Here is a 22,449-nt window from a genome sequence, read left to right on the forward strand (position 1 = left end):
TGCTTTCCCACCTGGAGGCAGAGCCCGGCGGTGCTGCCTTCCTCCTTCTGCTGGTTCATCGCCTCGTGCAAGAGGCTGGTCAGGCTGTTGTGCTTCTGCTCGATGAAATAAAGCTCCTGGACCCGCTCGGCGTCCTCCAGAGCGGAGTATTTCAGGCGGAGGACCGAGTCCGGAGTGGCACATTCCACCAGTTTGCTGGTGGCGGTGGTGAAGACCGACTCGTCGTAGTGTTCAAAGCCGCCGCAGCGGAGGTGCTGGGAACTCTCCAGCACGATGGCGGCGGAGGTGTCGTCGCTGAAGCCGATGAAGACGTCGTGTTCCTTGGGAGCGAGGGTGCTGGACCAGGCGCTGAACGAATCGGGGTTCTCGATGTGGACAAAGTGTTTGGCCCAGCTCTCCAGGTCCCGCTTGAGGTCTCGCTGCTGCCAGCTGAGGATGGTGGACATGTCCAAGCAATGCTTCTCCAGCCGGCTGAGCAGAGGGGTGGGGAACTGCGTGTAAACCACCTTCTTCTCCTCTATAACGACCAACCGGAACTCCTCCTTCACGCGGCTCTTCACCCGGTGCGTGCCAAGACCCAGGTCAACGTAATAATTCCCCCCCAGGCTAACGAAGCACTGATTGAGGGTATCGTAAAGGCTCTCGTAGAGGTTCTGGATGTTGAGGAGGATGACGGGCCTGCCGATCTCCATGCAGATCTTCACCCTGTTCACGGAGCGGCACACCTGGGAGTAATCCTGGTCCCGCGGGAAACCGGAGCCGAAGATGATGTCGCAGTTGCCGGTGTCTATCAGCCCGGTCATCTGGATGATCTGAAAGGCGGCGTTGTTGGTCGTCAGCAAGAGGAGGTAACGAGACATGAACCCCGCTCGCTGCTTCTCCATGTTCTCCTTCAGCAGGCGGATGCAGCTGGTTTCCATCTCGCGGGGAAGCCGCACCTCGCTGGTGCACTCGCGGAAGATCGCCACGGGGTTGATGTCTCTGGAGCCTCCAAAGTTTCTCTGAATGGCCTTTACGAGGAGCTCCTCTTGAGAACGGCACTTCCGGTCCTGCATGTAGGACACGATCATTTTGATTAAGCTGTAGAAGTCGCGCAGCCCGAAGAACTCCGTCTTCTGCCTTTGCAGCACGTTGTAGTAGAAGTTTGCCAGGATGGGGAACAAATCCTTGATTCTTTCAAAGTGAGGTTCGTCAGCACAGATGCCTTCGGCCGTCTTCACCAGCTCCTCCTTGCTAGGCTCAGTCCGAAAAACGAGGAGGCCCCTGTTCATCTTGGCGGGGTCCAAGGCCCAGTTGGAGATGCCCACAAAACCAACTTTCTTGTAATCCTCCGGGGTCTCATCGTCGACGCATCCGTCTTCCAGAAGAGGATGCAGCGTCTTCAAGGGCATGTCGGGCGAATCTTCGGCCAGGCCGATCTCATCCAGCAGCACCACGGACGCAAATTCATCCAGGTTCTTGCCCTTCTGGAACTGGGCGCATTGTCGGAAGGTGGAGATGATGCCTTCTGGTTTGGAATGGGGGCTGCACTGGAAGGAGACCAGCTGGATCTCTTTGCATCTTTTGAACAACAGGCTTCTGGACAACGTGCCTTCCATGGCGTCTACAGCGATGGTTTTGGAAAGAGATTTGGAGCTTCCCGGCTTCCCAACCAGAAAGAGCGGCACGCGGAGGTCCATGCAGACCACCATCATGAAGATGTTCTCTCTCAGGGCGTTGTTGCAGGCCGTGGCCTTAGGAAGGGAGAGGTGATCGAGAAACACCTCTTGGCACAACTCAATCTCTTGCTGGAGCCGGGAGGCGGCGACCGAGAAGGATTTGGCAACCTCCTCCAGGTAGTCTTGGCGGCTCTCCAGGGACACGTAGTAGCAGACCCCCACGGACAGGACCAGCGCCCTTTGCTCGTCGCTCAAGGTCGGCTCGTCCTCCTCCTCCTTCTCCTTGAACCGCCTCTTCTCGTCGATCTGGTGGAAGAGGAGGTCTCTTCGGTTATAAAACCAGAGCACTATTTTCATGCAGCGGGCGATGTCCCGCAGGCTGGCGACTCTGCATTCGTTCTTCCTCTCCCTCAAGAACTTCTGGGAGGTTGAAATGACGGCGGTGAAGACGTCCAGGTTTCCCGCAGGGATGTCCGTCTCCACGGTGGCTTTCACGATCTCCCTGATGTAGAGGCTTTGCGTCTTCTCGTTCAGCTCCCCAAAATCCCAAACAAGAGGCAATAAACTGGGAGGAAGGGGCTGCACCCGATACACCAACTGCCGCAAAGGAATGTAACCCAGCTTCTCCGGGGTGTCTTCGCTCCGCACTCGGTATCCCAAACCCGCTTTCTCCAGTTTCTCGATGGTCTCCTGGGTGTGTTTCTTGTAAGGGTTGCAGGCGGCCACCACTTTTAAACGGTCAGAGGAAATCCGCCTTCCGTTGACGCTGTGGTCACACAGCACTTCCTTGATGGCAAAGATGGCCTCCGAGGTGTTGGCTTCGTCGAAGAACAGCACCGTGTCCACGCCGTGCACTTCGTTGGCGCGCGCCAGCGCCACGGCCTGCCTCACCTTCTCCTGGATGGTCTTGGAGGTGGTGCCGCCGTGAACGCGCACCACCAGCATGTTCTGAAGGTCTCGGTCGGCCCGTTGCAGGTTGCACATGAACTGCACCAGTTTCGTCTTCCCGCAGCCCGTTTCGCCCATGATGATGACGGGGATGCCGCACTGGAACCGCAGGTGGATGGCCAACATCTTCATGGTGTTGTCCAGAGTCAACTGGTACGAGGGATCCGGATCCTTCAGGTATTTCACGCCGAAGACCCTGCAGAGGGCTTCCAACTGCTCGTTTCTGGGTAAAGTTTCAAATTTCTTATTAAAAGGAACGTTTTGCAGCGCCAAGGTGGTGTATAAACTACTCGTCATAACCGCCCTCTCCAAAACAGTCTGGGAATAAGCATCAATAGCATCCAAGTTCTGGTTGATGTGGAAACCCAGAAACTCCATGGAGTCATCCTCAGCGTGGAAGACGATGTAAGGGTGAGACTCCTGCTCCCACTTGCGTCGGAGCTGATACTCCTCCAAAACACTGTCCGTCTCCTTCTGCTCCTTGCCGGGCACGCTCTCGTCGGACATGTTGAGGGAAGGCATGGCGAAGTCCTTGGACATGGCGATCATGAACTTGACGACGAATGTTTTGAAGCCGCTGAACTCCACCCCGACCACCAGGCTGCAGAAGACCGATTTCTCACACTTTTGGAGCTGGAAGTTTAAAAAGTGAGTGAAGTTGCTGAGCTCGGTCCAGGAGGGGCTGCTTCTCCCACAGAACTCCATCAGGCACGCCAGGCATTCCCTCTCCGTCCCTTCGATGCTCCCAGGTGTAAAAGTGAAACGGTCGAGGTTTATATTCTGCTTGTATCTGCTGAGATATTGGTAGGACCTTTGGAAAACGTCGCTTTTCAGCTTGGTCCGGTCAAACTGCTCCTCTCTCAGTTTCGTGGGAGAGACGGAGCTGGGATCTTCCAGCAACTCGAGCACCCGCTGCGGCGATACACACTCCACGGTAGGAAAAAGATTCAGGAATTTTTCCTCCATTTCAAGGGACATCTAAAAGCCAGAGGACACAAATCACCACAAGGACCCTTCTCCAACCTCCCACATTTGCCTACATGGCAAAAAACCTTTTTTAAAAATTTATTTATTTATTTATTTATTTTATTATTTCCCCCGGTCATAAATGGTTTGGAAAGCTGGGAAAAAAAAAAAAAAAGTAGGAATGGCAAAATTTCTCCAAGCTTGCATGTGGATTGAAATCCCTATAACCCTTAAGGTCGATCTTACCCTGGGCCCTGCCTTGGCTTGGGTGATCTCGTTACCTGCTCCTACGCTTTCCACCAAATCCTCACAGAGATGGAGGGACCTGAACTCAGTCGTTATTCAAGGCACGGTGAGGAAACGCAGGCAGATGATCCCCCACTAGTGAATCTGGGTTGCATTTCCCAATCCTGGGTTGCTTAACGCAAATCGGCTTTAAAAACAGGCAGGGGGTTCAAGCTACAGCAAAATTGGGATGAAAAAAGTCCCTTTTCCCTCCAAAACTCAGCGTGGGGCCTGATATTTCACTTTGAGTCAGGATGTGTTTGACCTTGTTGCTTCTAGAGGCGAGACATCACCCCGCTGAGAGACAGACTCTAAACTGGGCGTCGCTCCAGCGGAGGCATCAGAGTTAAGCGGGTTTTACTCATGCTCAGCCTTAACGGCTCCTCCCAAAATACCTCTTGCTTCCTTGTACTGCTCAGACCTCTCCCTCTTGCCAGGTACTCGATCAAGTAAAGATGGGAGGGTTTGCACTTCCAGACCAAGCCATCGGGGCTCTGGATGTGCCGCAGGACGCACAGGTCAATCAGCAGCCGGTAGAGACCCTTTGATACCTGGCAGGGAAAAACAAACAAACAAACAAATAAAAAAAACCAAATTAAAATTGGCACTCGCTGCTCTGACTGGGCTGGATTTGAGTTTCCACCCCTTTTCCCTCCTGGTGCGTGCGGGTGTTGTCTTGCACCACCTCTTCTTGTCCGGGTGAAGATCCAAGCACTCACCACAGGGGACACATCGATGTGGAAGATGATGGGCTGGATTTCGGACACGGATTCCTTGATGGAGATGAGCTCCTCCACGAAGAACTGGAAATCGACCTCCGACTCCATCAGCCGAATGGTTTTATGAAGCGGTAGCTTGTCCCCCAGCTGGGCACGGACCTTCCTGAGGGTGTTCTCCACAAAAAGAGATTTCCCTAAGGAGCGGAAGAGAAAACTGTGAGTCAATCCGCACTTCTACACTTGCACGCAACCCAAACCGAGAAAATCTCTTGCTAAAGCACAAAATCTCTCCCTAAAGTGCAGAATTTCTCCTTAAAAGCATAAAAATCTCTCCCTAAAAGTGAAAAATCCCTCCCTAAAAGCATAACATCTCCCCTAAAAGCACAAAAACTCTCCCTAAAAGTCAAAATTTCTCCTTAAAAGCATGAAATCCCTCCCTAAAACTGCAAAAATCTCTGTAAAAGCACAAAATTTCTCCCTAAAAGTGGAAAATCCCCCCCTAAAAATGCAACATCTCCGCTTAAAAGGACAAAATCTCACTCTAAAAGTGTAGAATCTCTTCCTAAAAGGACAAAATCTCTCCTTAAAAGGACAAAATCCCTCCCTAAAAGCACAAAAACTTTCCTAAAACCACAAAATCTCTCCCTAAAAGCATAAAATCTCTCCATAAAATGACGAAATCTCCCTAAAAGCGCAAAATCTCCCTAAAAGCACAAAATCTCTCTCTAAAATGACTAAATCTCCTAAAAGTGTAAAATCTCTCCCTAAAAGCACAAAAACTCTCCTAAAACCACAAAATATCTCCCTAAAAGCATAAAATCTCTCCATAAAATGATGAAATCTTCCTAAAAGTGCTAAATCTCTCCCTAAAACTACTAAATCTCCCTAAAAGTACAAAATCTCTCCCTAAAAGCACAAAATCTCCCTAAAAGTGTCAAATCTCTCCCTAAAAGCACAAAATCTCTCCCTAAAAGTGCAAAATCTCCCTAAAAGCACAAAAACTCTCCTAAACCCACAAAATCCCTCCCTAAAAGCATAAAATCTCTCCATAAAACGACAAAATCTCCCTAAAAGCACAAAATCTCTCCCTAAAGCACAAAATCCCTCCCTAAAAGTATAAAATCTCTCCATAAAAAGACAAAATCTCCCTAAAAGCACAAAAACTCTCCTAAACCCACAAAATCCCTCCCTAAAAGCACAAAATCTCTCCCTAAAGCACAAAATCCCTCCCTAAAAGCATAAAATCTCTCCATAAAAAGACAAAATCTCCCTAAAAGCACAAAATCCCTCCCTAAAAGCACAAAATCTCTCCTTAAAAGCACAAAGTCCCTCCCTAAAGCACAAAATCCCTCCCTAAAAGTATAAAATCTCTCCATAAAAAGACAAAATCTCCCTAAAAGCACAAAATCTCTCCATAAAATGATGAAATCTCTCTAAAAGTGCTAAATCTCTCCCTAAAAGTGCAAAATCTCTCCCTAAAAGCAAAAAATCCCTCCCTAAAAGCACAAAATGTCTCCCTAAAGCTCAAAATCCCTCCCTAAAAGCATAAAATCTCTCCATAAAAAGACAAAATCTCCCTAAAAGCACAAAATCTCTCCCTAAAAGAGCAAAATCCCTCCCTAAAGCGCAACCCCCCTCCCTAAAAGCTCCGTATCTCTCCGTAAGAGCACACATCTCCCCCTACAAGCCCGCTGTGCCACCTCGCTTCCTTCCTTTGAGCCCCGACCCGGGATCCGCCTCCCCAACCACTCACCCATTCCCGCCTGCTCCGAGAAGACGAACTTCACGTTCTGCTGCCGGGGCTCCTCAAAGGCCTGAGCCGTGGGGGCCGTCCCGATGGGCACCCTGAGGTGCCCCTGCAGGTAGCTCCGGATTTCCTCCTCGGAGTGCCATGAGTACGTCACCTTGTAGGCATCAAAGGCCGTGATGACGTAGGAGTTGTGAGCTTTAGCGTTGCAGAAGATGACGAATCGGTATTTGGGGACGCTGGCAGACCGCACCAGGCGGAAGAAGTGCGACTCGAGTTGTTTGGAAACTTTATAATTTAATTTGTCGGCGCCCAGCAGGCAGTAGATCTTCTGGTCTTGGGAACCTGGGGACAGAGCTCTCCTGACAAGCAGCTCCACCTCCTCCTCCTCCGTGTCGGGGGTGCACACCAGGACCTCGTCGTACGAGGGGAGAGGGGCTGTCGCAGTGTGTTGGTAGATGAGCAACATGTTGGGTAACATTTCCTCTTCTTTACACAGGATGAGAAGCGGTTTCCCCTCCTCGGAGCCGACGGGCAAGCTCCTCTCCACACGGGCGCTCTCTAGAGCGGCCAAGCGCTTCAGCGTCTCCCCAAAAACATCCAAACCGATGTATTTATCGGACACCAGGCCGGCAAATTTCTTACAGTAGGCGTCCCAGAGCAGATTCACCTTGTCGTAAAGAGACGGCAAACTCTCGAAGGAGGCGGCCAACTCGTCGTCCGCCAGGGCGCTGAAGGAAACCTGGTCGACGTCTCTGTTCCCCGTCTTAAATTTCCGTCTCTGCTGCAGGAAGGTTTCTCTCGCTTCCTCGTACAACCTGCTGAGCTCTTCAACCTTCTCCTGGTTGTCGCCGTGCTCGAAGGCGAAGTCCATGAGCATCTGCTCCGTGATGGGCGAGTTATCCAGGCAGCTCTGCAAGGCCGCCTTGGCCACCGCCTCGTCGTAGCCCGATTCGGCCAAACTTTTGATGAACTGAGGGAAACGGATGACGTAGTCGTGCCAGGTCACCGATTCCTCGTCTCCCGCCAAGGCGTTCACCGAGTCCAGAGGAGTCATCAGGGCATCCCCCAGGGCTTTATTGATATCTTCTCCGCTGATGTCATGCTTGATGGCGGAAAGCAAGATGAGCACCTGCGGTTCTACGATGCCTTTCTGGACTCGGGCCAGCTGGCTGCACAAATAGAAGAGCTGGTGAGCAGTGAACAGGTTGAGATGGTAGTAGGTGTCCCTTTGAATCTCCAGGTACTTCTTCCACTCCACCAGACAATGCTCCATCGCCTTTGAGAGGCTGTCCAGCTCCTGCAGGAGGGGTCTTGTGCTCTGAACAAGGATCTTGGTGATTCCAAACTCCGTGTAGACCGTCACTCGGTGCTCAGGGTTGCAGTAGATTTCAGCCTTCCAGTCGATGAAGAGGATGTTGCCAATGTTGAGAAGCTCCAGGTACAACTTCCCAACCGTTTCGACTTTTTCCAATATCTGTAACATGCCACAGACACAACAGGGAAATGGATCGTGTCCTGCAGCATGTCCCCAGCAGCTTCCAACCACCACCCGGGTCACACTTCGCTCCAGAGATCTGTACAGCTGTAAAGTCCCCAGTACAAGCGAGATATGGACGTACTGGGGAGGGAAGATGATGAAGGGACTGGAGCATCCAGCTGCATGGCTGGTGCTGTACTCAAGGTTTGGGCTTCTATGATCATGGACATACCCTTGAGAAGCCAGGTCTGCCCTTGAGAAGCCGGGCCTGCCCTTGAGAAGCCGGGCCTACCATTGAGAAGCCAGGTCTACCCTTGAGAAGCCAGGTCTACACTTGAGAAGCCGAGTCTATGCTTGAGAAGCCGGGTCTATCCTTGAGAAGCCGGGTCTATGCTGGAGAAGCTGGGTCTACCCTTGAGAAGCCGGGTCTGTGGGGACCTGATGGGATTCACCTGACCAACTGGGCTCTCTCTGCAGCCTCCCCACCCTCGAGCAGACCAACACTCCCACCCAACTGGGGGTCCTCTGCAAACTGACCGCGGGGGCACTCGATCCCCTCGTCCAGCTCATCAAGAAAGATGTTAAACAGGAGTGGCCCCAACACCCAGCCCTGGGGGACACCACTCGTGACCGGCCGCCAACTGGATTTGACTCCCTTCACCACAACTCTCTGGGCCTGGCCATCCAGCCAGGTTTGGACCCAGTGAAGTGAAGACATTTTGGTGCTGGAGTGTCTCCAGAGAAGGGCAACGCAGCTGGTGAAGAACAAGTGTTGTGAGGAGCGGCTGGGGGAACTGGGGGGGTTCAGTCTGGAGCAGAGGAGGCTGAGGGGAGACCTCCTGGCCCTCTGCAACTCCCTGCCAGGAGGGGGCAGAGAGGGGGGAGGAGTCTCTGGAGCCGAGGAACCGGCGACAGCAACACCTCTGCTCCCAAAAGACCAGAACTGCAGGTCACGGATGACTCCTCGGGCAATAATTCCAGCAAAATCCCAAGCCCAATGGCCACCATTTTTCAGATGTTGGTACCGCACTGGGACTCACCTCCAAGAAACGATTTGCCTCCTCTCTGCCCTGCTCAACCTTGGTGGCGATCAACATCAGCTTGTTCTGGAGCTCCGTGAGCTGAGACAAACTGTATTTCTTGACCTTCTGGTCTGCTGGAGACGCGCCCTCCTCATCGTCATCCCTCAGACGCAACAAGACGCAATCCTCAAGCGTAGCCTGGGGAGCAGAGAAGACAACCAACGTCACCACGTGGCCTTTGAGTGGAAATGCTGCACGTTGGGACTCTACATGTCTTTTAGCGCTTCCTTTGGAGGAAAGAAAAGCCCGTTTTCTGCTGAAAATCCTCAGGGTTCAACAGAAAATTGGTGGTACCAGTTGCAAACCCAACTGGAGATCTACTGGCAACCCGGGATGCTCATCGGAAGTTGATTTGAAGAAGGATCTTTCCTCCCGATGGTGTTAAAAAATACAACTGGACGAGAAACTCCCTTGGAAACCCTTTACCTTGAATTTCGGGGGTGCTGAGATGGTGAAAATCCCGTTTCTGTTGATGCTTCTGGCTTGAGAGATCGAAGAACGCTCCACCGAGCCGTGAGAGTCGTGAACCATCTGGATCCAGTCTCTGTTGTCGCAGGAACTTTTCTGCAAAAAAGAACCAAAGGGAAACCCAGTGACCAGCTGGAAGGATGCTGAGCACCATTCCCCCCCATTCGATGCGGGTGGGGTTTCTGGGAGTGTTTCTCCTGCGGATGGGGTGTCCCACAGCTTCTGAGGACACGCAGCCCCAGAGTCGACCTTGGCCCACGCCCCGGAGCATAAGGCTCAGTGTCAGCACAAACACGAGGGGTTCTGTTAATCCGAAGCTTTTCTATCAGATTTTGAAACAGTTTCTGGAGTTTTCCAGCCTTGGAGATGCTCAAAAACCCAGTTGGAGGCGGCCGGGAGCTCCCTGCCCTACCTGACCCCATTTTAAGCAGGGGGTTTGGCCTAGCTGATCTCCAGAGGTGCCTTCACAGAATCGTCTCGGTTGGAAGAGACCTTGAAGATCCTCCAGTCCAACCATAAACCTAACACCAACCACACTCAACTACACCACATCCCTAAGCGCTGTGTCAAGCTCAACTAAGCTCTTGCCAACCTCAACTATCCTGTGATCCTCAACTGCAGACTCCAGAACTCGTTTCCTCCTACTCACAAGCCCTCCCGGATCTCCTCCAGTTGCCCACCCACGTGTGGAAGGTCAGAGGAGACGTTCCACCAGGCTTCCACTCCAAAAAAAAGCTCAGCCTTTGCCCAGGTCCCACCAGGCCCCCGTCAATGTCCCGGGGAAACCATCTTAGATGGCATCTAGCATCGGATGCACAGCTCGGCCTCACATCAAGCACCCAAGTGACTTGCGGACGTGAGGTTTGAAGACTCACCAGCTTTTTGGGAAGCTTACTGTCCTTCTCGATGGCTTCTCTGATGAAAGACAGAGCTGCAGAGAACTCCTCGAAGCCAGCTGTGCGACTCAGGTCTAACACGATGGGGGCAGAGGCAGACATGGCATCCCGGAAGAACCTCACTCTGTCGATATCCATGTCATTTTCACCTGCAGAAATTGATGCCAGCTCCACAAAGACGGGGATTTCTGTCTTGTCTGGGGGGGAAATAAGAAAGAAAAAAAAGAAAAAAAAAAAAAAGTTGAGGAATTTCTCTGCTCTGATCCATCTAACGCCGGGTTGGATGCGGCGACAGACAAGGCCCAAGCCGTCTCCTCTTGCCGTGTCCGATTTCCTTCCTTCCAGCCCACCTTTTATTATGGTCTTGATCCAGGAGGTAAAACCTTTCTTTGCACATTCCAGAAGTTCCTTCAGAAAGTCCAAGACTCCCTGGGGAATGTCACTCAACCTTTCTTTCACCTTCATTAAGTCTTCGGTAATAAAATCGAGTCGCTTATCCTTGAATTCCTGCTCTTTCTGTGTAAAAACAAAAAAAAACCAAACCAAAACAAAAAAATTTAAAAATGTGTTTGTGGGGAAGAAAAGGAAGGAAGCTCAGTTCTACCTCCTCCTCGCTAAACAAGATGAAATCTTGGCCTCAAACCCAAGTCTGCTCATAAATTCACCCCTGTAGGCCTCCGTGATGGAAAGGAAGAGGCAGCTGGAATGAATTCCTTCAGCCCATCACTCAAGATTAATTAAGGAGGAAGGAATTGCACCCTTTAGGATTTAATTATCAGCTACCACGTGGACCCGCCTACGTGGATTTTCCCAGGAGCAACCGCCACAGGCGCCCGCGCGTCTCCGAACCCCCGCATCCTCTTGGTTGGAAAAGCCCTTGAAGCTCCTCCAAGCGCAACCGCGAAGCTCACGCTGACCCTTCCCAACTCCACCAGATCCCTCAGCGCTGTCCTACGTCCCCTACGTACGTATGCCGTCAGGTCGCTGAGAATCTGGAAGTCCCCCTCCAGCTGCAGCTGCTGCCTCAGCGCGTTGATCATCTGGGCCGTCTGCACCACTCTGGAGAGCGTCAGGAAGTTTTCGATCCTCTTCACCACGTCGGGGATCCAGTGAGCTCTTCCACCCCCCCGCCCTTCGCTGCGCTCCATGAGATTCAACTCCTTCACCAGCAGATCCTTCTCTCCCAGCAGCCTCTCAAAGTGGCTCTGCACCATCCCCAGGGTGATGGACAAGTTGTTGAGGGATGAGTAGGTTTTCTGAAATTCAGCGATGGCTGGCTTGTAAATATTTTCTTGAACATCTTCCACGGAGAAAACTTGATCTTCGGGTATGGAGGCTTTGATTTCCTCTGCTCTCATCCTCCACAGCCGACAGAAACATTGGCTCTCCTCCACGATGTGAAGTTTTTTCATCATGTCGCTATAATCCACCAGGACGTGCGATTCCGTTTTGCTCTTGCCGTTGAGGAAGAACTCCTTCACCGACATCTGATTCTTAAAACGCTCCTTGTCCATGATGCTCTTCTCCACGGTGCTTCGATCCACTAAAGCGGGTGGGAACAAGAAGAAACTCGTCTCTCAACAAGAAGGAAACAGTCTTGGGTCTCTCCAACAAGCCCTGAAGTCAATGGCTTCCCCAGTCGCGTTTCCTTCCCACCCACTGTGAGACTCTTTATTTTAGGAAACATCTCCCCGCTCAAGAACCAGAGAAGAACCAGTTTCAAGAAGAAGCTCCATTAATCCCACCTGTACCTTTTATTATCTTCTCTATGCGACAGCACAGGCGGAGGAAGGAGCATCGTTGCTTCTTCAGCTCTTCCAGTTGACCAGACTCCTGCTTCCTGACCTTAAGTACTTCTGTTATACAGTTGGAGAAAGAGGAATCTGGGAAAAAAAAAAAAAAAACCAACAAAAAAACAACCAGAAATGAAACAGAACCCCTTGGAATGAAAATTGCTACAGGGAACATCACCCCTGACACGCAAAAATAAAAGTGTTTCAGTTTGCAGAAAGCCTGCGGCCTCTTCCCAAAGCAGCGCTGCTGCAAGAAACCACCAAAAATATCAAGGAAGTCTATGCTGGGAGCAGAATTTAGAGGACTTTGCCCCCCCAAACATTCAAAATATTGATAAAGTTTATTCTCAGAGAAGAACGTGGAGGACTTGCACCAAAAAAACCCCCACAAAAATATCAAGAAAATTTTATTTTCAGAAAAATGGAGGACTTGGTCCCAAAGCCCACAAAAATATCGATAATGTTGATTCTCAGAGCAGAATTTGGAGGAGTTGGCCCCAAACCCCACAAAAATATCAATAAAGTTTATTCTCAGAGAAGAATGTGGAGGACTTGCACCAAAAAACCCCACAAAAATATCAAGAAAATTTTATTTTCAGAAAAATGGAGGACTTGGTCCCAAACCCCGCAAAAATATCGATAAAGTTTATTCTCAGAGAAGAATTTGGATCACTTGGTCCCCAAAACATTGAAAATATCAATAAAGTTTATTCTCAGAGAAGAACGTGGAGGACTTGCACCAAAAAAAACCCGACAAAAATATCAAGAAAATTTTATTTTCAGAAAATTGGAGGACTTGGTCCCAAACCCCGCAAAAATATCGATAAAGTTTATTCTCAGAGAAGAATTTGGAGGACTTGGCTCCCCAAAACCACAAAAATATCAGTAAAATTTATTCTGGGAGCAGAATTTGGAGGAGTTGCCCCCCAAAACCCACAAAAACATTGAAAACTTTCAATCAAATTCCGCTAACACCCCAAAACTTTAACAACATAAAACCCCCCTCAACCTTTTCGCTCCTTCCTGCTCCTCAAATTCCTTCAAATCACCCCTGCGCCCAACTACCACGTTTTGGCTCGGTTTTTTTGGATTTGCGGTGCAGATAATTTTTGTGGGTTTGGTTTTTGTTTTTTTTTTTTTTGCGTTTTTGATGCTTTTCCAGCGGATTTCTCGCCTGTTGGCCACGTAACTCCGCAAACAGGCCCCCGTTGGAAACTCCAAACTTACAACAGGTGCAGAGGGTCTGCGTGAACATCCTCTCGTGGTTTAGGATGGTGAAGAGGGTGCTGCAGGGGATGTCTCCGGAGAGAACGCGGTGGCCTATGAAGCTGAAGAACGCGTAGAGTTTGGAAAGGAGAGTTTTCGCCCTCTCGTTGAGCTGAAGGTGCGACTTCGGCTCCAGTTTGTCTGGAAAAGAAGTGAACTTCGGTGAAAGACAGCCGGCGATTTCTCTCCTGTATTTCTTTGGAAGGCAGGTCCTCAGGAAGAGCTGGAAGCTTCTTCCAGTTGGTGGGGGAGGGTGGGGTGGGGTCCGTCACCGCACCGGTGTGGAGGACGGATGTGTGGTGGCTTTCCAGCTCAACCGTCAAACCCAACATCTTGGGAAAATCCCCAATTTCTTTTGAGAAACTCAGGTCTATCCCCCCCCCTCCCAGCCTGAAATCAATCATGGGGACCAACTGGAAAACCACAGGAACCACCTGGGAAACCAGAGGGACCACCTAGGAAGCCACAGGGACCACCTAGGGAACCATGGGACCACCTAGGAAGCCACAGGGGCCATCTAGGAAGACACAGGGACCACCTAGAGAACCATGGGACCACCTAGGAAGACACGGGGACCATCTAGGAAGCCACATGGACCACCTAGGGAACCATGGGACCACATAGGAAGCCACAGAGACCATCTAGAGAACCATGGGACCACCTAGGAAGCCACATGGACCACCTAGGAAGCCATGGGGACCATTTAGAGAACAATGGGACCACCTAGGAAGCCACAGGGACCATCTAGGAAGCCACATGGACCACCTAGGAAGCCACGGGGACCACCTAGAAAGTCACAGAGACCACCTAGGGAACCATGGGACCACCTAGGGAACCATGGAACCACATAGGAAGCCACAGAGACCATCTAGGGAACCATGGGACCACCTAGGAAGCCACAGGACCACCTAGGATACCAGAGGGACCACTTAGGAGGCCACGGGGACCACCTAGGAAACCAGAGGGCCACAGAGACCACCCAGGAGGTTGCATCTGAAGTTGGGGTTCCAAAGAGGGGCTGGGGCACAGAAGAAGATCCTGGGTGGGTTTCTGGTGGCCAAGAGGAGGTGAAGGGACAACCCAGTGCAGCCACCAGCTCCTCCGGGATGGAGACAACCAGCCCTGACCATGCCAGAAGTTGTAGCGGGGAGCGACAGCCCTGGGTTGTCCTCTCCTCCGTCTCCTGATCAAAGGGCCAACACCGGCCTTGGGCCAGGCTTTGGCCAACCACGGACACCCTCCAAGCGTGGTGGTGCCACCACCTCCCTGGTCCCCGTTCTAACGCTTCACTGGCTTTGCCTGGACACGCTCCGGCTCCGTCACGTCCTTCCCCTCAACAACAAACCTCAAAATCAACCAAACGTGTTCGTGACAGGAGAAAGGAACCAAAATGTTTCTCCATTCCTGGAACAAAACCCAAGATGTTTCTCCACTCCAGGAATTAAAATTCATTCTTCTAGCGTGGAAGATTGTTTTTTTTCCCCCTCAACGAAACTGTGATATTTTTCCATTCCCGGAATGAAACTTCATTTTTCTTGCGTGGAAGAATTTTTTTTTTTTTTTTCCCTCAAAGAAACCAAAATATTTCTCCATTCCTGGAATGGAACTGAGATTTTTCTCCATTCCAGCAATGAAACTTCTCTTTTTTAGCATGGAAGATTATTTTTTTCCCCCTCAATGAAACCAAAATGTTTCTCTATTCCTGGAACAAAACCCCAGGATAAAGAAACCAAAATATTTTCCGTTCGAGGAATGAAACTTCATTTTTCCTGCATGGAAGATATATATATTTTTTTTTTCCCTCAAAGAAGCCAAAATATTTCTCCATTCCTATTATAAAACTGAGATTTTTCTCCATTCCAGCAATGAAACCTCTTTTTTAGCATGGAAGATTATTTTTTTCCCCCTCAACGAAACCAAAATGTTTCTCCATTCCTGGAAAAAAAAACCCAGGATAAAGAAATCAAAATATTTCTCCATTCGAGGAATGAAACTTCATTTTTCTAGTGTGGAAGATTATTTTTTTCCCTCCCTCAGCAAACCCAAAATATTTCTCCATTCCTGGAACAAAACCCAAGATGTTTATCCATTCCAGGAATGAAATTTCATTTTTCTAGCATGGAAGATTAATTTTTTCCCCCCTCAACAAAACCAAAATGTTTCTCCATTCCAGGAATGAAACTTCATTTTTCTAGAGCGGAGGATTATTTTCTTCCCCCTCTCATTTTACGTTGCCAACCAAATCGAAAGATCCCTGTGAGAAGACCTGGTCTTCCCCTCTAGCTCGCTCCCAAACCAAGAGCTTCTCCAAGAAAAACGCTCGCGGGCCACTCACGGACAGCAGAAAGGAGATCGCAGAGTCCGGGAGTGTTGAGCAGGTTTTCAAGAATGGAGTCGGTGTTCTCATCAAACACGTCGATGCCTCCCAGCCTCCTCAGCTCCGAACACAACTTCTCCACGAGAACGGAAAGCACCGCACCGGCGGCTGTTTTGCTCCCGTGGAGGAAGACGGCTATCACGGATTTCAGCGTGTCTTCCTGGCAGGGGGAGAAAATTCTCCTCTTTAGAGGCTTTGTGGGCTCACGGCCGTTCAAAAACACCTTTCCTCGCTCTCTTCACCCACCACAGATGAGGAAAAGTGTTGGCAAAGAGGGAGGGAGAGGCCTCCAGCGGCCCGAGGAGGGGTGGCAGCTCTCCTACCTTGCTTTTGTCGAGGTCTCTGATCCACTGGATGATGCGATTCACGAAGCAGTTCTCCAACTCGGCGTCGGGCTTCTCCATCTTCAGAAAAGCCCCATAGAACTCCACGAGGTATTTCTCATTAATCTACGACACGGAAGATTAATTTTTTGAGGCCGCCCCTCACTGAGTGGGTTCAGTGTTGGGCCCCTCACCCCAAAAAGGCCATTGAATGACTCGAGCGTGGCCAGAGAAGGGCAACGGAGCTGGGGCAGGGTCTGGAGCACAGGTCTGCTGGGGAGCGGCTGGGGGAACTGGGGGGGTTCCGTCTGGAGAAGAGGAGGCTGAGGGGAGACCTCCTGGCCCTCTGCAACTGGGAAACCACAAGGACCACCTCGAAAACCACAGGGACCACCTAGAAAAGCACTGGGACCACCTGGGAAACCACAGGGGCCGCCCAGGAGGTTGCATCTGAGGTTGGGCTTCCAAAGAGGGGCTGGGGCACAGAAGAAGATCCTGGGTGGGTTTCTGGTGGCCAAGAGGAGGTGAAGGGACAACCCAGTGCAGCCACCAGCTCCTCCGGGATGGAGACAACCAGCCCTGAGAGGAGGGGGCAGAGAGGGGGGAGGAGTCTCTGGAGCCAAGGCCCCAGCGCCAGGCCCCGAGGGAATGGCCTCAAGCTGCCCAGGGCAGGGTCAGGCTGGCTCTGAGGAAGGATTTCTGTGCAGAAGGGGCTGTTGGGCGTTGGAATGGGCTGCCCAGGGCAGGGGGGAGTCCCCGGGATCCCTGGGGGGGTTGAAGAGTCGGGCTGAGCCAGCGCTGAGGGATCTGGGGCAGTTGGGAACGGTCAATGTTGGGTTGATGGTTGGACTGGATGATCTTCGAGGTCTTTTCCAACCGAGGTGACTCTGGGATTCTGGAAATGCTCAAGAGGCAGCTGGTTGTTGGGTCCTTCCCAACCCACTCAAAGTTGACCACCAAAACGTTAATGGAGGCCAAACTGAGCAGGGGGGAAAGACGTTGGTATCAACCTCCACCCGGAGGGTCTCCATGACTTACGCTCTTCAGCCATTCCTCCAACTTGGTGTGGATGAAGCTCCGCCACATCTTGCTCCACCCCCCGCTGAGGATCTGCACTGACAGCAGCGGCTTCCACATCTACGGAGAAAGAACCAAACCGTGAGGACCACCCCGAGCTCCCAAGCGTGGTGGCTTGTGTTGGTCCCATCGCTCACCTCCATGTTCTTCAGGAAGGATTTCTTGTTCTTTGGTGCCTTCTGGAAGTGTCTGTCGAGCCACAACGTGATGGAATGTGAAAACTCTCTAAATCTTTCCGCTGAATCAAATTGTTGGAATTCCTTGAGAAATAAAAAAAAAAAAAAAAAAAAAAAAAAAAAAGGTGAGGTAGAAACTCCGGGTTCTCCTCAAACAGGAGGTTAAACTCTTCCGACAGAAGCTTCAGGGCTTCTCCTCACCTTGTTGCCTTGCAGCAGCTCCTCTTTGCTGACGAACAGCCCCAGGATCCGCAGCACCGTCATCACGGTGTTGAACGACACCGAGTTCTTCAGCTCCTCCAGGACGTACTTCTGCAGGACGTACACCAGGTTCAGGCACCACAAGGCCTCGCCCTCGCTCGGGGCCTTTGGCGAGGGGTTGGAAGGCCCCGACGGGCACCTGCCGGCACGGGAAAGGATCAAAATTCTGGTGGATTTCGCCGTCGCTCCCCGTGCCGGACGCTGTGAGACGCCGCCGGTGGGGTGGTAGGACACGGCCCTCGCGGGTCTCTGTGCTCTCCAGCCACAGTGGGGTTAAAAACACCCCAAAAATGGGAAAATTGTTCCTGTTGTCCCTGCCCAGATCCTTTACAGGTGTCTCATGGCCACTCAAATCCCCCCCATTTCTCCCCAGCCCCCCATTTATGCCCATTATCCCCCCCAATTCCCCCCACCCCCCCAAATTACCCTCATTTCCCCCCCATTATCCCCACATCGCCTCAATTTCCCCCCCCAGGGCCCCCCCATTTCCCCCCAGCCCCCCAAATTACCTCAAACCCCTCCCATTTATACCCCAGTGATCCCCAGGGCCCCCTCATTTCTCCCCAGCCCCCCTTCATTCCCCCCACTTTACCCCCATTTCCCCCCATTTAGCTCCAGGGACCCCCCATTTGCTCCCAGCCCTCCCCTTTATCCCTAAATCCCCCCCAAGGCCTCCCATTTCCCCACATACCCCCCTTTACCCCACTAATTTACTCCCAGACCCCCTTCATTTTCTCCCACCACCTCCTTTACCCCCAAATCCACCCCATTTGCCCCCTTTACCCCCAGGTCCCCCTTTACCCTCCCATTTCCCCCTCAGGGACACCCAATTTGCCCCCAGCCCCCCCTTTATCCCCCCATTTCCTCCCAGGACCCCCCATTTGCCCCCAACCCCCTCCTATATCCCCAAATCCCCCCCGGGGCCCCCCCAATTTCCCTCCAGCCCCTCAGGAAAGCCCAACTCACAGCCCCTTGAACCAGGCCTCCATCCTGGTGGCGATGCTTTCCAAAGCCACATCGAAACCATCTTCCTGGAAAAGGCGCCAGAAAAGACAATCGAGGACAAACGTGAGGTTTCCGCTCCCGCCGCTGAGGAGCTTCCCCATTTAAACACCAAAGCGCAACGTTTTTTGGCAAGATTTAAGGGATTTTCTTGTGTTTGGTCCTGGGATTCAACTCTAACCCTGCGTTTCCGCAACTAAGTCCTTTGGTCCGGCTGAAAAATCTCTGTAGGAACCCAGGAGACCTCCTGACCCGCGTTTAAACAGCCCCACCCCTCCCACCAGTACAGAAGAAGGTCTCCCACCAGTCCCTTGTCCTTACAGGCCCTTGGGACGAGTTTGTCTTGAGGAACAGGAGGCGCCCGTACAACGTCTCCAAGAAGAGCTGAGGCGGAAGCCAAATGCCAGACAAAGGGTCTTTGGTGAAGTTCTTGAGGGCCATCATATCCAACACCTTGTTCGCCAGCGGAACGCATCTTCCAAGCAAGATTTTGTGATTGCCTATCATCTTCAGGACTTTCCTAAGGAAGCAGGTCGAGATCAGATGGAATTGGGAGGACCAGGAAGCACGTTGGGGGTGGTTGAGATGCCACCACGACTGGGAGACGCAGAGGTGCGTTAAGAAATTGATGAAAATCCCTCTTTTTAACCGTTACTTATAAATAAAATGAGATCCTAGAAACAAGAACCCAATGGTCGTCGTGATTCTGAAGAAGAGACTAAAAATTGGTAAACTACTGTAAGGCCCCAGGTGTTCAAATAATCTGAAGTCGTAAAATCACGCTGCGCTGCTCATTCGTCCTGTGGTTGGCCAAAACCCCCAGCCTAGTTAATCCGTGGATTAAAACATTTAAACATTTAAAACACAGACAGATTGAAACCTTTGGTTTAGTCGTGTTTAAGCTGATTATAATATTTTAACTGATTATAATATTTCAACTGCTACAGGTATAAAAAAAATGGTTGATAAAGCGTCTGGTTTTAATATTTTTTACAGGTTTTAAGATGAACTTCTCAGAAATTAGAAATGTTAAACGGAACATTGAGAGAAGGTTGCGGAAGACAGATGAGGAAAGAGGCCGTTTGAAGGTGGGTGACTTGATGGACCAACAGACCACGTGATCAGCAGCAGAACCGAAGCGACTCTACCCCAAAGCAGGAATTTTTCGCAATTCCCCCGTTTTAAGGTCATTAGGACAACACCCAGGGTTCAAGTTGACCTTGTGAGGCCGGAGGAGGGAGCTCGCACCAACCTCCTGAAGTTTAACAAAGTCAAGGGCGAGGTTCTGCACCTGGGCCAGGGTGGAGGTTATAAACGGAAGGAGGGTGGGTTTAGATCGGATTTAAGGAGGAAACGTGGTACGATGAGGGTGGTGAGACCCTGGAAGGGGTTGCCCAGAGATGCTGTGGGTGCCCCATCACTGGAAGGGTTCAAGGTTGGGTTAGACGGGGTTTTGGGTAACCTGGGCTAGGGGAAGATCGTAGAATGGGTTGGGTTGGAAGAACCCTTCAAAGACCATCTAGTCCAACCCCCCTGCCACACACAGGGACATCTTCCCCACCACTGGAAGGGTTCAAGGTCGGGTTCGATGGGGCTTTGAGGATCCTGGTCTAGTGGAAAGTCTCCCTGCCTGTGGCTTGGGGGTGGAACTGGATGTTCTTTAACGTCCCTTCCAACCCAAACCATTCTCTGCTCCTATGAACTTGGAAGGTCCCTTCCAACCCATTCTCTCCCCAGAACTGCTCCCAGGCTGCACATCCTCTCCTTGAGGTCCACCAACGCCCCTTCAACACCCCCCGGGGTGGGTGACACAGCCCGTCAAGGAGAAGGGGCAGCCGCCGAGCCGCCGAGCGGACGGACTGAAAAACTCTTTGAAGAGCAGGAGAGTTCATCACCCTGCCCCTACCTCGGCCTTTCGGACTCACCGTTGCTTGTCTTCCTCCCACCGCAGCTTTAGAAAAGCTTCCAAGGGAGGTTCGTGCAGGGAAAAGGGGTCCTCCACCTTCTCCTTCATGGCGTAGAGCAGCGGGACCAACCAGATCCACAAGGTACCATCAATGGTCTTGTGACACATTGCCTTCAGAGCCTGAAAGTATTTGCTGTCCCGCCCCCCCCCAAAAAAAAAAAGGTCAAAAAAGTCAAAACTCCCCATAACCGACCTCTGGGATGGCGGTGGGAGACGTGTGCCAACGCGGGACAGAGTCTTTTCCCACAAGGCTGCCTGGAAAGAGCTTGGATGGAGACGCCTCCAGGGGACAACCAATATCAGAGACGTCCAATGCCCTTCGAGGTGTCTCGAGATGGGCTCCCCCGAGGCCCAAAGCCACCAACCCAGGTTTACACCCCCTCAAAGATCCCCTCGGGATTACACACAGCGCCTAAAGCCACATGTGGGGACAATGGAGCTGAGGCCCCGCCCGCTAAAGTTGTCGTTGCTCCAAGCCGGGAGGTTGACCCAACCCAAATTACCTTTTTCCTCTCAGTTCTTCGTATTTTTCTTCGGAAAACTCAATGGCCTGGAAGTGTTTTTCAGCCTCGGCGATGGACGCTGAAGGAAGGGGGATGTTATAGCGAAACGAGATGTGAAAGACAAAGAGGAGCTGAGGAAGTTTTGGTTCCTTGGTCTTCAGCTTCTTGATGATTTCTTGGAGGAAGCCGCCGACATTTTCTCTCATCTGGACAATAAGAACACGGAGAGGACGTTTCACCACGCTGGACACGATGGGTTTTCTCCCAGAACAGCCCAAGAGGAGGATGAGAGGTGGAAGATGCTGCTGCTCAGGGAGAAATTATTTATTCCCGGTACCACGCGTCCATCCAGGAAGGTCCTCGGTGCTAAATACACGGCGCTGGGAAAGCTCTTCCCCACCCCACGACGTATTAGCCATCCCCCAAAATGGCGGACGCCATTTTGCCACCTCCCCGGTGGGTTCGGCGGACACTTACGGCTTCGTCCAAACTGTAAGTGACCTCAAAGTCTTTCATCTTGACATCCCACAGATGGACGTGGATGCTCTCCATGTACCGGTCCAGTCTCCTCTCCGTATCCTCGAGGTAATTCCAGGAGGTGGTGGGAGCAGAGAAAATGTGCTCCAGATATTCCATCTGGATCTTGCACGCGGGCTTTTTTTTGGATAAAGGATACCACGAGCTGCTGCTGCTGCTGCTGCTGCTGGGGAAACTGCATTCGATGTGTTCAAAGAAGGTCCACGTTCCTGGGGGAAAAAAAAAAAAGAAGAGTTTGGGAACAAAACATAGACACCACCCTCGGCTGAGCCTCGAAAGCGCGAAACCATCTGAGCGCTTCTCCAGCCCATTTTCCAGACAGGATTTGGGTGCCAACCGTGAGTTTTATTACAAATTTTAAAAAGCCCGTTTGTAGGAGCAGCTAATAAACCTGCAGCTTGAAACCTCCTGAAATAAAGCAGGATTAAAGGCGAGCCAGCCTACGACCATCACCACCGTGTCCGGTCATGACTTTGGGGTAAATAACAGCGTTTACCGTCCGCTTTGATCTCCGTTTCGGGTATTTTCAGGACACGATAGAATTGAGCCTTTCTGTGCTTGAAGGTCCCCGGGATATCGGAGTTTTCTAACGAAATGTCCTCTAATTCACACTCTCTCTGATGGCTGAAGGTGTTAACGAGGGCGTATTTATAAAAGATGGGTCCTTCTCTCAGGCGGGAAAGGGTGATCCTGGCGCTGCCCATGATCATTCTGTCTCTGGAAGAGGAAAAGAAGGAGCTCGTTGGCTTTGGGGTTGACCATCAAGGTCAACGGTCAAGTTTGGACTCATCCAACCAGACACCGTTGGCCTTCAAAACCTCAGGGAGGAATTCCACAGCTGGCTTCATAGCCCAGGGGACTAGTTAAACCAATGTCCTCGCACGGGGCTGGAAGACCTTGGCCCTGGAGAAAATGGACC

At 51.4% G+C, this 22,449-nt stretch overlaps 1 protein-coding gene across 1 annotated transcript in view; it reads right to left on the reverse strand.

The window, feature by feature from the left end:
* The window catches only part of LOC141972509 (E3 ubiquitin-protein ligase rnf213-alpha-like), a 53,482-nt gene that overhangs the window by 26,833 nt on the left and 4,200 nt on the right, over window positions 1-22,449 (reverse strand). Inside the window, exons 8-29 of the mRNA XM_074930396.1 lie at window positions 22,027-22,247; window positions 21,471-21,739; window positions 20,994-21,199; window positions 20,450-20,623; window positions 18,846-19,044; window positions 18,489-18,553; window positions 17,463-17,661; window positions 17,223-17,345; window positions 17,047-17,145; window positions 16,009-16,134; window positions 15,644-15,845; window positions 13,270-13,449; window positions 12,001-12,132; window positions 11,218-11,792; window positions 10,600-10,765; window positions 10,229-10,446; window positions 9,312-9,449; window positions 8,844-9,023; window positions 6,330-7,800; window positions 4,577-4,770; window positions 4,253-4,408; window positions 12-3,584 (exon numbers count right to left, since the gene is read on the reverse strand). Coding sequence (XP_074786497.1) covers window positions 12-3,584; window positions 4,253-4,408; window positions 4,577-4,770; window positions 6,330-7,800; window positions 8,844-9,023; window positions 9,312-9,449; window positions 10,229-10,446; window positions 10,600-10,765; window positions 11,218-11,792; window positions 12,001-12,132; window positions 13,270-13,449; window positions 15,644-15,845; window positions 16,009-16,134; window positions 17,047-17,145; window positions 17,223-17,345; window positions 17,463-17,661; window positions 18,489-18,553; window positions 18,846-19,044; window positions 20,450-20,623; window positions 20,994-21,199; window positions 21,471-21,739; window positions 22,027-22,247 — 8,866 coding nt within the window. The remainder of the gene's footprint in view (window positions 1-11; window positions 3,585-4,252; window positions 4,409-4,576; window positions 4,771-6,329; window positions 7,801-8,843; window positions 9,024-9,311; window positions 9,450-10,228; window positions 10,447-10,599; window positions 10,766-11,217; window positions 11,793-12,000; window positions 12,133-13,269; window positions 13,450-15,643; window positions 15,846-16,008; window positions 16,135-17,046; window positions 17,146-17,222; window positions 17,346-17,462; window positions 17,662-18,488; window positions 18,554-18,845; window positions 19,045-20,449; window positions 20,624-20,993; window positions 21,200-21,470; window positions 21,740-22,026; window positions 22,248-22,449) is intronic.

This window comes from Athene noctua, chromosome 33 (assembly GCF_965140245.1).
Source record: "Athene noctua chromosome 33, bAthNoc1.hap1.1, whole genome shotgun sequence".
Taxonomy (NCBI): Eukaryota; Metazoa; Chordata; class Aves; order Strigiformes; family Strigidae; genus Athene; species Athene noctua.